We start from the raw sequence: 11421 nt of genomic DNA, 5'->3' as shown, positions 1-11421 counted from the left end.
TAGTGCCCCTTGCCCCCACCAGCCCTGCCAGAGGGGCCCCTAGCTGGCCCCATAGCCCCCCGACAGGAGGCAGCAGCTGCTGCAGTGGAGTGGAGCCTGGCTCCCCCCACCAGCTGCCTCCTGCAGGCTTGGGCAGGCGGGGAGGGGTGGCTCCCTGCTGCTGCGTGCACTCCCAGGGGGCAGGGGGGACCCTTGCCCCCCAGATCTGTGCAGGGTGGGGGCAGGTGCAGGCTACCTGCTCCAGGCTCGGGGTCCTACCCTGCTGCCTTCCCCCAAGGCCTCTGCAGCTCAGCCAGTGTTCACCAGCTCTGCCACGCCACCGGCAGCGCCTATGAGTGCTCACCAGCTCTGCCACCACTGCTGGCACTGGAAGGCTGCAACTCTGCCAGCCGGAAAAAGTTCTTTGCAAAACTACAACATCCATGGGTTTCTCCATTAGAACGAGAAATCCACGTTTTCCTCTGGTATGGGAAAAATCCATGTTTTCCTCCATTTATTGGTGGGAAACAGAAAACCCAGCTCCCTGGCTATCACGGATGCCCAGGCAACTTGGCTTCTTGTGCAGATGCATTGTAACACAACCTTTAATAACATGACTATATGCCATTGTTTTCCATGCAGCCCCTGCCTCATTCGACGTACAGAACCTGTTCTACTCTGGAAGTGGGTCAGTGTTGTGCAGTGAGCGCAGCAGAAAACTGGGAGAAGAAAAAGGAAGATCACATGGTTACGATAGTTGAAGGTGGCTCTTCAGGACCAAATTTTGTCCCTGCCTCTGCCACAGAATTCCTAGGAAAATGGCACTTCTCACACGTGGCTGCAAATAGTGTGTCCTTCAGTTTCTAAGTATTTGACGTGAGGCCCTAGGGACTGACTTACAAAAATGCTGAGCCCTCACAGATACAGATGGAGTTAATGAGACCTGTGCTCTGAATGCACACTGGGCTATAAAATGCAAAGTAATAGAGAAAAATCCAGGTCTGGGCATTTCAAATTGGACGTTTCAAAGAAGACAATCTGATACCTCACCCCAGCACTCCTAACAAAGGATAACACCATCCTAGTTTTGCTTACAGGGGTACTGTGAAGACAAGTACATTTGGGTTTAACAAGTGTAGTATCAGCAGCTGACTACATAATTATGAGCAGAGGCTCTTGTTGTGGGCTCCACAGAAAATCAGAAAGAGAATGAATAATTCTGTCTTCAGAGCAGGGTTCAAATTGTATGCAATAAAACAGCATAGGACAATACTTTGAACAGTGAAGATAAAAACAAAATGGTAAACAGCTGTTTCCTCAGTGAGCCCTGGTCATTCAGTACACTGAATGAAGCACAATTCATGAGAAAAAGTAACATCTGATGGGTAAAGACTGCAATATACTGCATTTGAGTAGGAAACTGAATTAAAGTTACCCAGAAATCCTTCATTTAGACATCTTCTAACTTTTGAATCCTTGACTTGAGTCCTTGACTTTGTGCTGTTAACTGTCTTTTAACATAGCTTTTTTTGTATATGTAATTTATAACACACAATGTAGATTGTCAGTTAGCCAGAGGATAAGTATAAGTGGGAGTAGATAACAGGCTGGTTTGAGTGCAATCCAAAAGACATCTGCTGCCTTTTCAACACATTCATTCATAATAACCCTTGGGAGCAAGTCTGCAGTCAGGACAGAGTGACGTTCTGTATCTATTTTGCTAATTGTCGCTGCCTTGTCGATATGCTTTTGTGTGTCCCAAACCTCCCATTAGAGAAGCAAGAAATTAAAGTCCAAGAAGAATCCCTCACTGTTTGATCATGGGTTCCCCAAGCCAAAGTCAATCCAAAGCCGCTAGCTGGAGAAGGTCATATTTAAATTTAAAATCAATTACCCATGGATTCTCCTGAGAATTGCTAAGGGCATGCTGATGTTAATAATTTCCTGCTAGAAAAATCACAGACTTCCCCAATTGCAGAGCAAATATTTATACAACAAACCCTGAATTCTACTATCTCTGGAGGAGTGAAAAGGTCTGGCAGAATCATTTCTCCAAGCCTGAAAATAAAAAGCTCATGTATGTTGCGATGTGGCTGCTAGAGCACCTTTGATGATGCAGAATCACTCATATGTCATGGAAAGAATGACAGTAATCTATTAAATGTTACCAAGAGATGCCACACAAGTCTTTCAAAAGGAATAAATACAAATGATAAATGACAAAAACAATACTTTCTCCTCTGCACTCCACAGCTAAAATACAGCTCTGCCAGTTCCTTCATTACCTTAGGAGCAATATATTAAGAAAGCCTATTGCCTGATTTTGATGTTATTCACATTGGCTTCATGATGGTTTAAATCCTTTGGGTCACAGCATGCATTCATCTTCCTTTCCTGTGACCTTTGCATCTCCCCAGCTCTTGAGCTGACCACGATGCATCTGAGTGATGGTCTAATTCAAAACCCTCTTGGGATTGCTCACGTTGCACAGGCAGGTAAAAATCCTCTGTAAACTTTTTTTTTGCCAAACACATAATAGCTAGAGCACACTGTCCTAGGGCCATGTCTGCTCACATCCATACTTCCTCCAACATGCTCCCTGAGTCAGAAGAAGGGTCTACTGTACAACACTCATCAACCATAAGAAGGGTGTTTTGTGGGTACACTTTCATCCCTTCTTTGTACCCTGTCTACCCTGCTCCAAGCCATTTCATTTCACAAAGTGGCACTTGTTAGCTTCACAGAAACATAGGGCTTCAAGGGCCCTGAGGTAGGATTAAAACTTCCAGTGATAGGGATTTAATGACATCTTTAGAAGCCTGCTCCAATTTAACTACCTTTACAATTACAATTCTTCCCTACTAGTCTCCAAGTTAAATCTCCTTTACTGTGAAATTAAACTGATCACTTCAGGCACTGACACAAGTGACATGGCTGCAGAGTGCGTTAAAAGGGCCCGATCCTGTGACAACCTGAACCCTCATGTAAGGGAGCACCTTCATCAACATCTGTCAGAGCACACCGGGAGCAGGGCTGGGCTGATGCAGTCTGTGCCCTTCTTGTCCTATCCTCAGTGGAAGTGGAGAACAATTGATCACTGTCCCCCTTATAATAATCTACTATATACTTGAAGTCTGATATAATATCCAACTTCAGTTCCTTCTCTTCCTCATAAGCTGCATTGGCTAAACCATTTCTTTCTTGTTAAAACTCTTCTGGGTTCTCTCTAATTCATCTGTGTCTGTCTTGTAGAGCAGTGTGGTTCAAATCTAGGCCCAGCAGTCCAGCTGAGGACTCACCAGTGCCCAGCAGAATAATTATCTCCCATGTGTTACTGAGGCACTTTGTTAGTATGTCCCAGAGGAGGACATTTGCCTTTTTTTGCAACAGCATCACACTGTTGACCCACGTGCAGCTTGTGGTTTATGCATTGCTCCCAAGCTATAATGATCTCAATGAAATCCAAATCAGGGCCTGGGATTATAGTTAGATGGGCTTTTAGGTAAAGCCCTGAGTCATAGAGAAGTAGGGCTGGAAGGGACCTCCAGAGGCCATTTAGTCCAACTTCCTGCCTGAGGCAGGATCAGCCCTATCTAAACCATTCACCCCTAGGCAAATCATAATAAGTTATGATTCCTTCTTTGCTCCCACTTTCTCCAGGGGGAGCTAAATTGTTGAGGCATATTGTGGTGTGCAGCTCTGGAGCTTGGGGGATACCTGTTTCACTCTACCCATGCCATACCTAATGGCTCTTAGAGGGGAGCAGCAGTCCCAGTGCCTGGAACAACAATCCAGGAGACCGTGTGGAGGATGGAGGTGAAAAGGCCACAGTCTGGCTCTCAGCAAAGGCAAAAAGAGATTCTAAGGAAGCACATTTTGAACTAGCTGGATCTCAGCACATTTGATTTTATTTAATCATGTTGCGAAGACCTATTTGGGAATCCATCAATGGCAGGCAAGCAGGAGATCCAAACTCAGAATCAAAAGAGGGAATCAATCTGCACTTTGGGGAGGGGGGCACTGGATCCAGCCAAAATGACGGAGGCATCACTGAGAAGCTGAAAACACAAGGACTCCAGCAGAGGTAGGAAGGAAAGGAAGGAACCCCAAGGATGACACAGTTTGCTCTCACTGGATTCATCCAGACAAGTGAGCACAAGCCTGTTGTGGTGTCTCAACGCAGTTGAAGATGCCACAAAAGACATGCTAAGAATGAAATAAATGTTCCCTGTGCTGCATATTTGCAGTGGAGACTCTAAATTTGATACTGGGAAATCCTGGAAATTTGATACCGGGTATATATCCGTGGTCTTCCATGATTAACATATATATTAATATATATACCCAGTATCAAAGACCACGGATTTTTGGGGTATTTTAAAGAGTAAATTTTGGATTTTTTATTAGAGAATTAGCCATTTTGAAACAGGGAACACTAAGATCCCTGCTGGTGAGACAAGTGGCAGGACTCAAACAGAGGAGCCTGCCCAGGGCTGGCACTGGGGACCCAGCTGAAGGGTAAATGAGGTGGCTGACCTCCTGGCCATTTGATGGCTATTACGCTACTCAATCAGAACAGCAAGATTTATTATGTCTGATGAATAAAGAGATGAAAGGACAATGCCAAGAAAACAGTGTTTAACTGTTCTTGGGGACTGGCTAACTCATTTTTGGAGGACAGCTTGAAGAAGGGTGGGTTAGGATGCCTTGAGAGAACTGAGACATTCATGCCGCATCCATGACCTGTCCAGACAGAAAGTAGGTGAGCTTTCTGAAGACACACTGCAGCAAAAAGCAACACATGAAAACAAGTCCTGTTCTCCCTCCAAGACCAGTTAGCTGCAGCTGTGAGCTGGTACTATCAGCATCGCTGCCCTTCTGTGCACCGGCCCCTTTGTCCTGATGTTTGCTTTGAATGACACATGTTTAATTCAAGGATTTCTTCCCTCTCCTCATTAATTGTGGTTATTTTGGGATAGGATCTGATTGTGTGCATATTTGGGTGGGACTCTGCCAGGGTTGCTATAATAACGACTTTCAAAGAATAATTGGTACATTTCAATTTGCATCAAGCTGGCAGTTGGTGTAATTAAGTGCCTGAGACGTAGCCCCCTTTTTAATATTTCCTTAACCATTAACATATTTATTACATGGATTAGATTTCCCTTTGTATCCTGACTTCATTCTGGAGCTGTCCCAAAATGCCCCCTTGGCTCACAATCAAGTGCTGTGCACTTTCAGGTAGATTCAGATGTCAACCAGCTTGCTGAAAAAGCAATGCCGTCCTCCCTGTGGACCTCAGATGAAGCTGGTACTCCAGGGCGTGGAGTTCACAGGATGTCATTGCTCACTAGCAAGGTAAGCAAGCAGAGGGGAGCAAGGGGAAAAAATAAAGGGAGAGGACCTGAAATGAGTGACCACAGGACACAGAACCCTGCAAGACAAACAGCAGCATCTGCGAGAACAGGTTGTGCTGGGATCTACAAGCAGTGCTGGCTGCTGTAGCTGCTGCTCAGACTGAGAAGGCTGGGAGTGCTGCAGGAATGCTGTACCTTTTCATTTACCTGCTTACTGTGACAATTTCCTGCAACAGCAATAAATGGATTAATGATAAAGTGGCTATGGGACAGGCTCTAGGGATTGCTCTGGTCAATAGTAAAAAAAAAAAAAGAAGTTCAGCTTGGCTTCTTCTTTTGAGTATGGGGGAGAAACAGTGAAGGAAGGCAACGGATGGTAAAGCCAATTAGGCCGTCCTGCATGAAGATCTGAAAAAGATGGACTGGGAGAAAAGGAAAAGGCACAATTGAGTAAGGAGACCATGTACACTCACTCCTGCACTGGGATATTCCTGTTTTGTATTCTGTCAGCCTGAGACCCATTAGTTTTCGTTTCTGTTGGGATTAGACACCAAACAGTGGAAAAACAAAAATCACCTCTATATTTTTTCTGCAAAGCAGCTTTTCCATTTGTGCACTACAGAGTGCTGAACAGATATAGATATTACTGCCCCCAGTGATTGGGACCTGAAAGCACATCAAGCTTATGTGATGTGCCCAAGGTCACAGAATGAGTCAGTGGAAGAGGCAGGAATACAACTCAGGGTCTCCAGACTCCCCACACTGCATGGCAGCTCCTCTTCTGTACAAAGGTCTCTCTGAAGTTTGGAAGTAGGAAATATTTTATTTATGCTGATGTGTAAAAATCAAGTGTTTCTGGGATCCAACAGTAGGAGAAGAGGATGCAGCATTTTCACGTTGTCAAACCTGCATCATCAGAACAGCACAAACCATCTGTCTTGAAGCAGTTTTCTCTTTTCCTGTGCTATAACAGAAACCCATTTCCTTTTGTCCACTCTCTGTTGACAGCGTTAGTTTTCTTGTTGATGAATGAGGCATAGTACTGCACACAGAATTGCCTTAAGGCTCACACTGTCTGCACTGATGATGTGTACACTCTGGGCAATCCTCTTGACTAATGTCCAGATTGGAATCCACTACTACATACCCATGCATTCAGATCCCTACCGTTGATGAACAAAGTGTAATTTTCCCATCTGGTCTTACATAAAAACTGAACAATTAGGCTGAGAAACAAGAAAATACCATTCAATTTTATATTACAGGTTTCCCTTAATTTATGCAGGTTTTTTATATGCAAATTCACTCTTATGCGATGAGCATATTTAGACCCATAATTCGTTATATGTGAGGTAAATTCACTGTTATGTGATCAGCATAGATGCCCCCCCCGCCCAAGCAGGTAAGTCTGTGGGGGGAGGGGAAACGGCCGTGGCCCCACTCAGCCCAGCCCCAGCCCCAGCCCCAGCTGCAGCGGCTCCCGGGAGTGGCCAGGGCCAGCTGCCTGCAGCCGCTGGGCCGCACCGTCCTCCGCCTCTCCCCCAGGTCCTGGGCTGCGCTGTGCCATGGTGCAGAAAGCTGGTGTCGGCTGCTCCCGGGGCTGCTGCAGCACGGGCTGGGGTGAGTGCAGACAAGCAGAGCTCCGGCCAATGTGGGGCGTAGCACTCGCCCCAGCCCCGGCTGGAGCGGCCCCAGGGGGCAGCTGACACCAGCTGCCTGCACCAGGGCACAGCACAGCCCAGAAGCGGAGGTGACTGGGGACAGGCGGAGCATGGAGCAGCCCAGCAGCTGCCGGCAGCTGGCGCCGGCCGCTCCCAGAGCCGCTGCACACAGGGATGGAGCGAGTGCTGCTCTGTTCCCTCCGCTTTGCTGCCTTGTGAAGCCCTGGGAGTGGCACCCCTTTCCCCGCCCCTTCCCTAGTCCCAGCCTCCCTCCCTCCCTCACCTCCATGGGAACCTATCCCTCTTTGTTACACTGTAAAGTGGGTTCGCTTTATGCAAATTTGATTTATGCACCGTTCTCCAGGAACGCAGGCACAGCGTAAATCGAGGGAAACCTGTATACAGGTCCTTATACTATCCTCCTCATCATCACTATAATATCATTGTAATGATTAGTGCCCAGACAATGTTTGTGTGGACAGCTTTAGGGTCAATCCAGGGCTAATGGACATGACACTGGTGCTAAGAGATTATGCTGAAGAGTTTGAATATACTAGAATCTGGGAAACTTTACCTTCTGGGAAAAATAATCATAATGGAAAGGAAGGAAAAGGAAACCACTTGTATAAGAAGGTGCTCTAATAAGTTGCAAAAAAAACTGTCTGACTTGAAGCAAAGATTCTTTCTGCATCATTCTTCAAATAACATATGAGAGATTTGACTAAAAATAGGTCAAATAATCTTCTATTAATTAGGAACTTATTCAGCATTGCTTGTCTCTTGCAATTTGATGTCATCGAAATCCAGCAAAACCTATCAATTGCTTATGCAAATAGGCTCTTCCCCCTCAAGGACTGCATGCATAAATGTAATCCATGGTCTCTTGCTGCTGGCTGTAACTCCAGTAATGACCACTGACATTGCTATATCCAGAAATGATAAACAGTTATAACAATCCTTCATACAGAGTGACAAAGCAAACACTGGATGTGTACTGAACGCAGTCAGAGAACGCCAGATTCACTTCTTTGTTCAGAATGAATCACTCAATGAACAGGATGGCAGGAACACAATAAAGCAGAAAGCAGGGCAGGGCAGAGTGGCACCTTAAAGACTAACTGATGCAGAGAAGCATAAGCTTTTGTATTTCATCAGATTTCGGTTACAAAAACTTCTGATAGCATGTGATGAAGTAAGCTGCTGCTTATGAAAGCTTATGCCTGTCTGAATCAGTTAGTCTATAAGGCCACCCTACCCTGCTTTCCACCTAACTTCAGACTAATATAGCTAGCTGCTTCTCTAGGAACACAATAGTTATCATAGCTATATCATATTGGAGTCTGTCCATGTAGTCTAAAATTTTGCTTCTAGAAGTGTAACTATTAACACCTGGTGCTTATGAGGAAGATTTAAGAGACATCACATAATACATTCTGGGCCTAATTCCAAACAGAATGAAATCAATGGAAGTTATTCCACTGAAAACAGGCTCTGGATCCATGCCTTCAATACAGGATCCAGGCAATTATTGGGAGAGCCAGGGATTACAAGGTGCTATGATGTCTATATAAGCTATTTAGGCTACACCAAATCTGAGTTTGACAAATGAATGGAATAATGAAGGAAAGTCTACAATGATCACCTATCAAAGACAGAATTTGATGCATACCATTGGCATTGACCAATTTATTTAACTAAATCTTTTCAGCCTTTTAAGAACATCATGGGATCCCAATAAATGTTCCGCTTCTCAAGAGAAGCATTTTAAAATCAATTATAAGACTTCCGCTTTCAAAGAACATTTCCCAAGGTCACTTAGGGTCATTTCTCCACTTTCATATATTGAATTACAAGGTAAAAATGGGGCGGGAGAAGGAAAGACATTTCTGGTCAGATGCTCTCTGGGGGTACAAAGTCTCCCTGCTCCTCCTCATCCCTTTGGGTACTTCCAATTTAAGATGGGCAAGTATTCTGGAACCTGCTCTGTTACCCGCCCCTTCAGGGGGTTTGGGCACTTTAATGAGAAACCATTTCTGGGGCTCCCTAGGAAGAATCATTCTGACAGATGACATTAACATCATGGGGCCTATTGTTGCTGTAATAGGATTCCACCAATCAAATACCATAGGTTTGCACAGAGCATTCCCTATGCACTCATCACAGGTATGTGAGCAGATGCTAGACACATTCTCATTTTCCACTGTGGATGGAGAGGGGCATGCATTTCCTCCCCTGATATATGAAAAGCAAATGCAGCAAATGGAAATAACTATTTTCTCTATTTCCACTGCTGTCTGGGTGTCTCAATGTCATTTTAAATGAGCCTATGACAAGCTGTCCCCAATGGGCAAAGTTCTTGGCCTTCATTAAATAGGATTCAGGAAGGAATGTGTCTTGATTATACAATAAATAACACTTACCTTGCATGAGAAGTCATTTTGAACCAAACTAATCTAATGGAGAACCATGCCTCATTTGACACAAATGGAATGAACATTAGCTCTCTCTACATAGGTTCACCATCTGATATGTACTTCTTTTCCTCTCCCATTTTGTTAGATCTATAGGCTGTTGGACTGCAACACAGCTCCAGGGTCACTACAGTCAGACCTCTGCTATGCCAAGCAACCATTTCATACAATCCCACTCAGAAATTTATCACACTTCATCTTACAGGTTGGGTTTTTTGCCTTGACTACTGGAAGGATTACAGGTTTTCACCCTTCTGATGATTAGAAACTGCTTAAACTTATTCAGGGCCATCATCAGCCCATTTATTTTTGTACCAACAACATGGTAGCTTAGCATAAATAGTTATTCTCCCTCCTGACACTTACTCTTTTGATGTATTTATAGAAAGCAATCCCATGCCCATTCAGACTTCTTCCAGCCTCCTCTTGTTGACTAGGCTCTCCATCGCCTCGTGATCCTGGTAGCTCACTCTGCACCTGTTCCAATTTGGGTTCAGCTTTTTTGCACATGCATGGCTAGAACTGTATCTATCTATATGCAGATAAGGTCTTAACCGGGTCTTGTACTGCTTCCCCTATCTCTACCGGGAATAACTTGCCTGATGCATTTCAGAACTGCCTGGGACAGTTTGCTTTATCTGTTTCAGCCTGTAAGCTTTGGAATAGACAATATCCCCTCCAAGAGGTTATACAACAGGGCCTTCGGTTCTGTTGCGATCTCCAGAATTTTTTATCATTCAAATAAATAAAAGCGTCACCACTGTAAGTATAGCAATGTTTATCAGAAATGCCTGGCGCACAGGGAAATGCACAAAGCTGCTGTCTCCAAAGATGCATGGCATTTTCTGCTCCCTCTGGACAGAGTCAATATTCACTCACCAGAAAACAATCACTCACCATCCTGTTGGTTACCTGAATCGGCTGGAGACTTGCTCCGGCGCATAGGGGCAGGGCTCTTTGCTGAGCTCTTCTGTGGTGTTGGGGATGACTTGCTGCCTGCAGCGGTTGAAGGGCTCCCTTTCATTACTCGGCACTCTAGTAAAGCAAATGGCAATCAGAGTTAGTCATCTTAATGGCCTTCTATATGCAGTGGGTTTAACTGATAGGAAACACATCAAGACTCAGGTATCTACAGCATGATTTAACTAAAGAACTAAAACACTCAGAAATAACATAGTGCTATATAGTCTCAAAGTCCTGTCCAGAGTCTTCTGCTTCTGGGCAGTTGGTACTTCCATGTGGGGCGCAGGGCACCAGAGTGGAGAGTCCCTCCAGGGGAGAATAGCATTAAAATCCACCTGAGCTCACCGAAGAGAGTCTCTTGCCCTCTCAGTGTGGCCTGCAAGGGATTTGAACTTCTACACTAATATTCCAGGTGGATTTACTGCCAGTGGAAACCCAGAGCCTTGGTTTTACTGGTCTCTAGCAGCCCATTAAATAATCAACACATTAATCTCCATGGCATAATGACAATGGTCAATGTACACCAGGGAAAAATTAGAATAAAGACCAGTTAATCCACCTCTTGCCCAGCTGAGGCAAGGGGAAAGGGTGATACAATGCAGCCCATGCTAATGAGGACGTGTGCAGTAAGGACAATGGCTGAAATGCACTGAGGTGTGGAGAGCTGGCACAAGGCTCCCTGCACTACTTAAGTCCCACTTATAGCTTTGCATTAAATACTTTAAGTAGGGCCTGGGCCATCTGTACCAAGGAGCGTTTCCCCCAGCCTGAACAAACCCACTTTCAGTGATGTCTCCAAGCCACAGTCTGCTGGGAGTTGCACCATGTGCAGGGAAGAAGAGTCTTACAAAAACATTTCTCGTCTCCTGTGCACTTGTTCTTTGCTGAGCAATTTATCTCTTGGACTGATGCTCTTAGGCAGAGAAGACAGCCCAATGATTTCCTTAAAATATATATATATATATATATATATATATATATATATATATA

At 44.8% G+C, this 11421-nt stretch overlaps 1 protein-coding gene across 3 annotated transcripts in view; it reads right to left on the bottom strand.

The window, feature by feature from the left end:
* The window catches only part of DCX (doublecortin), a 161240-nt gene that overhangs the window by 18418 nt on the left and 131401 nt on the right, over positions 1-11421 (bottom strand). For 2 of the 3 annotated variants that reach the window (XM_019521520.1, XM_019521521.1), the window contains exon 5: positions 10366-10503. In XM_019521520.1, the coding sequence (XP_019377065.1) occupies positions 10366-10503 (138 nt within the window). The remainder of the gene's footprint in view (positions 1-10365; positions 10504-11421) is intronic. The other variant, XM_019521522.1, reaches the window with a different exon arrangement.

The sequence above is a fragment of the Gavialis gangeticus genome, unplaced genomic scaffold, assembly GCF_001723915.1.
Source record: "Gavialis gangeticus isolate Ggan-Ray unplaced genomic scaffold, GavGan_comp1, whole genome shotgun sequence".
Taxonomy (NCBI): domain Eukaryota; kingdom Metazoa; phylum Chordata; order Crocodylia; family Gavialidae; genus Gavialis; species Gavialis gangeticus.
Note: the sequence above shows the minus strand (reverse complement) of the source record. Positions and strands in the feature narration are given on the sequence as shown.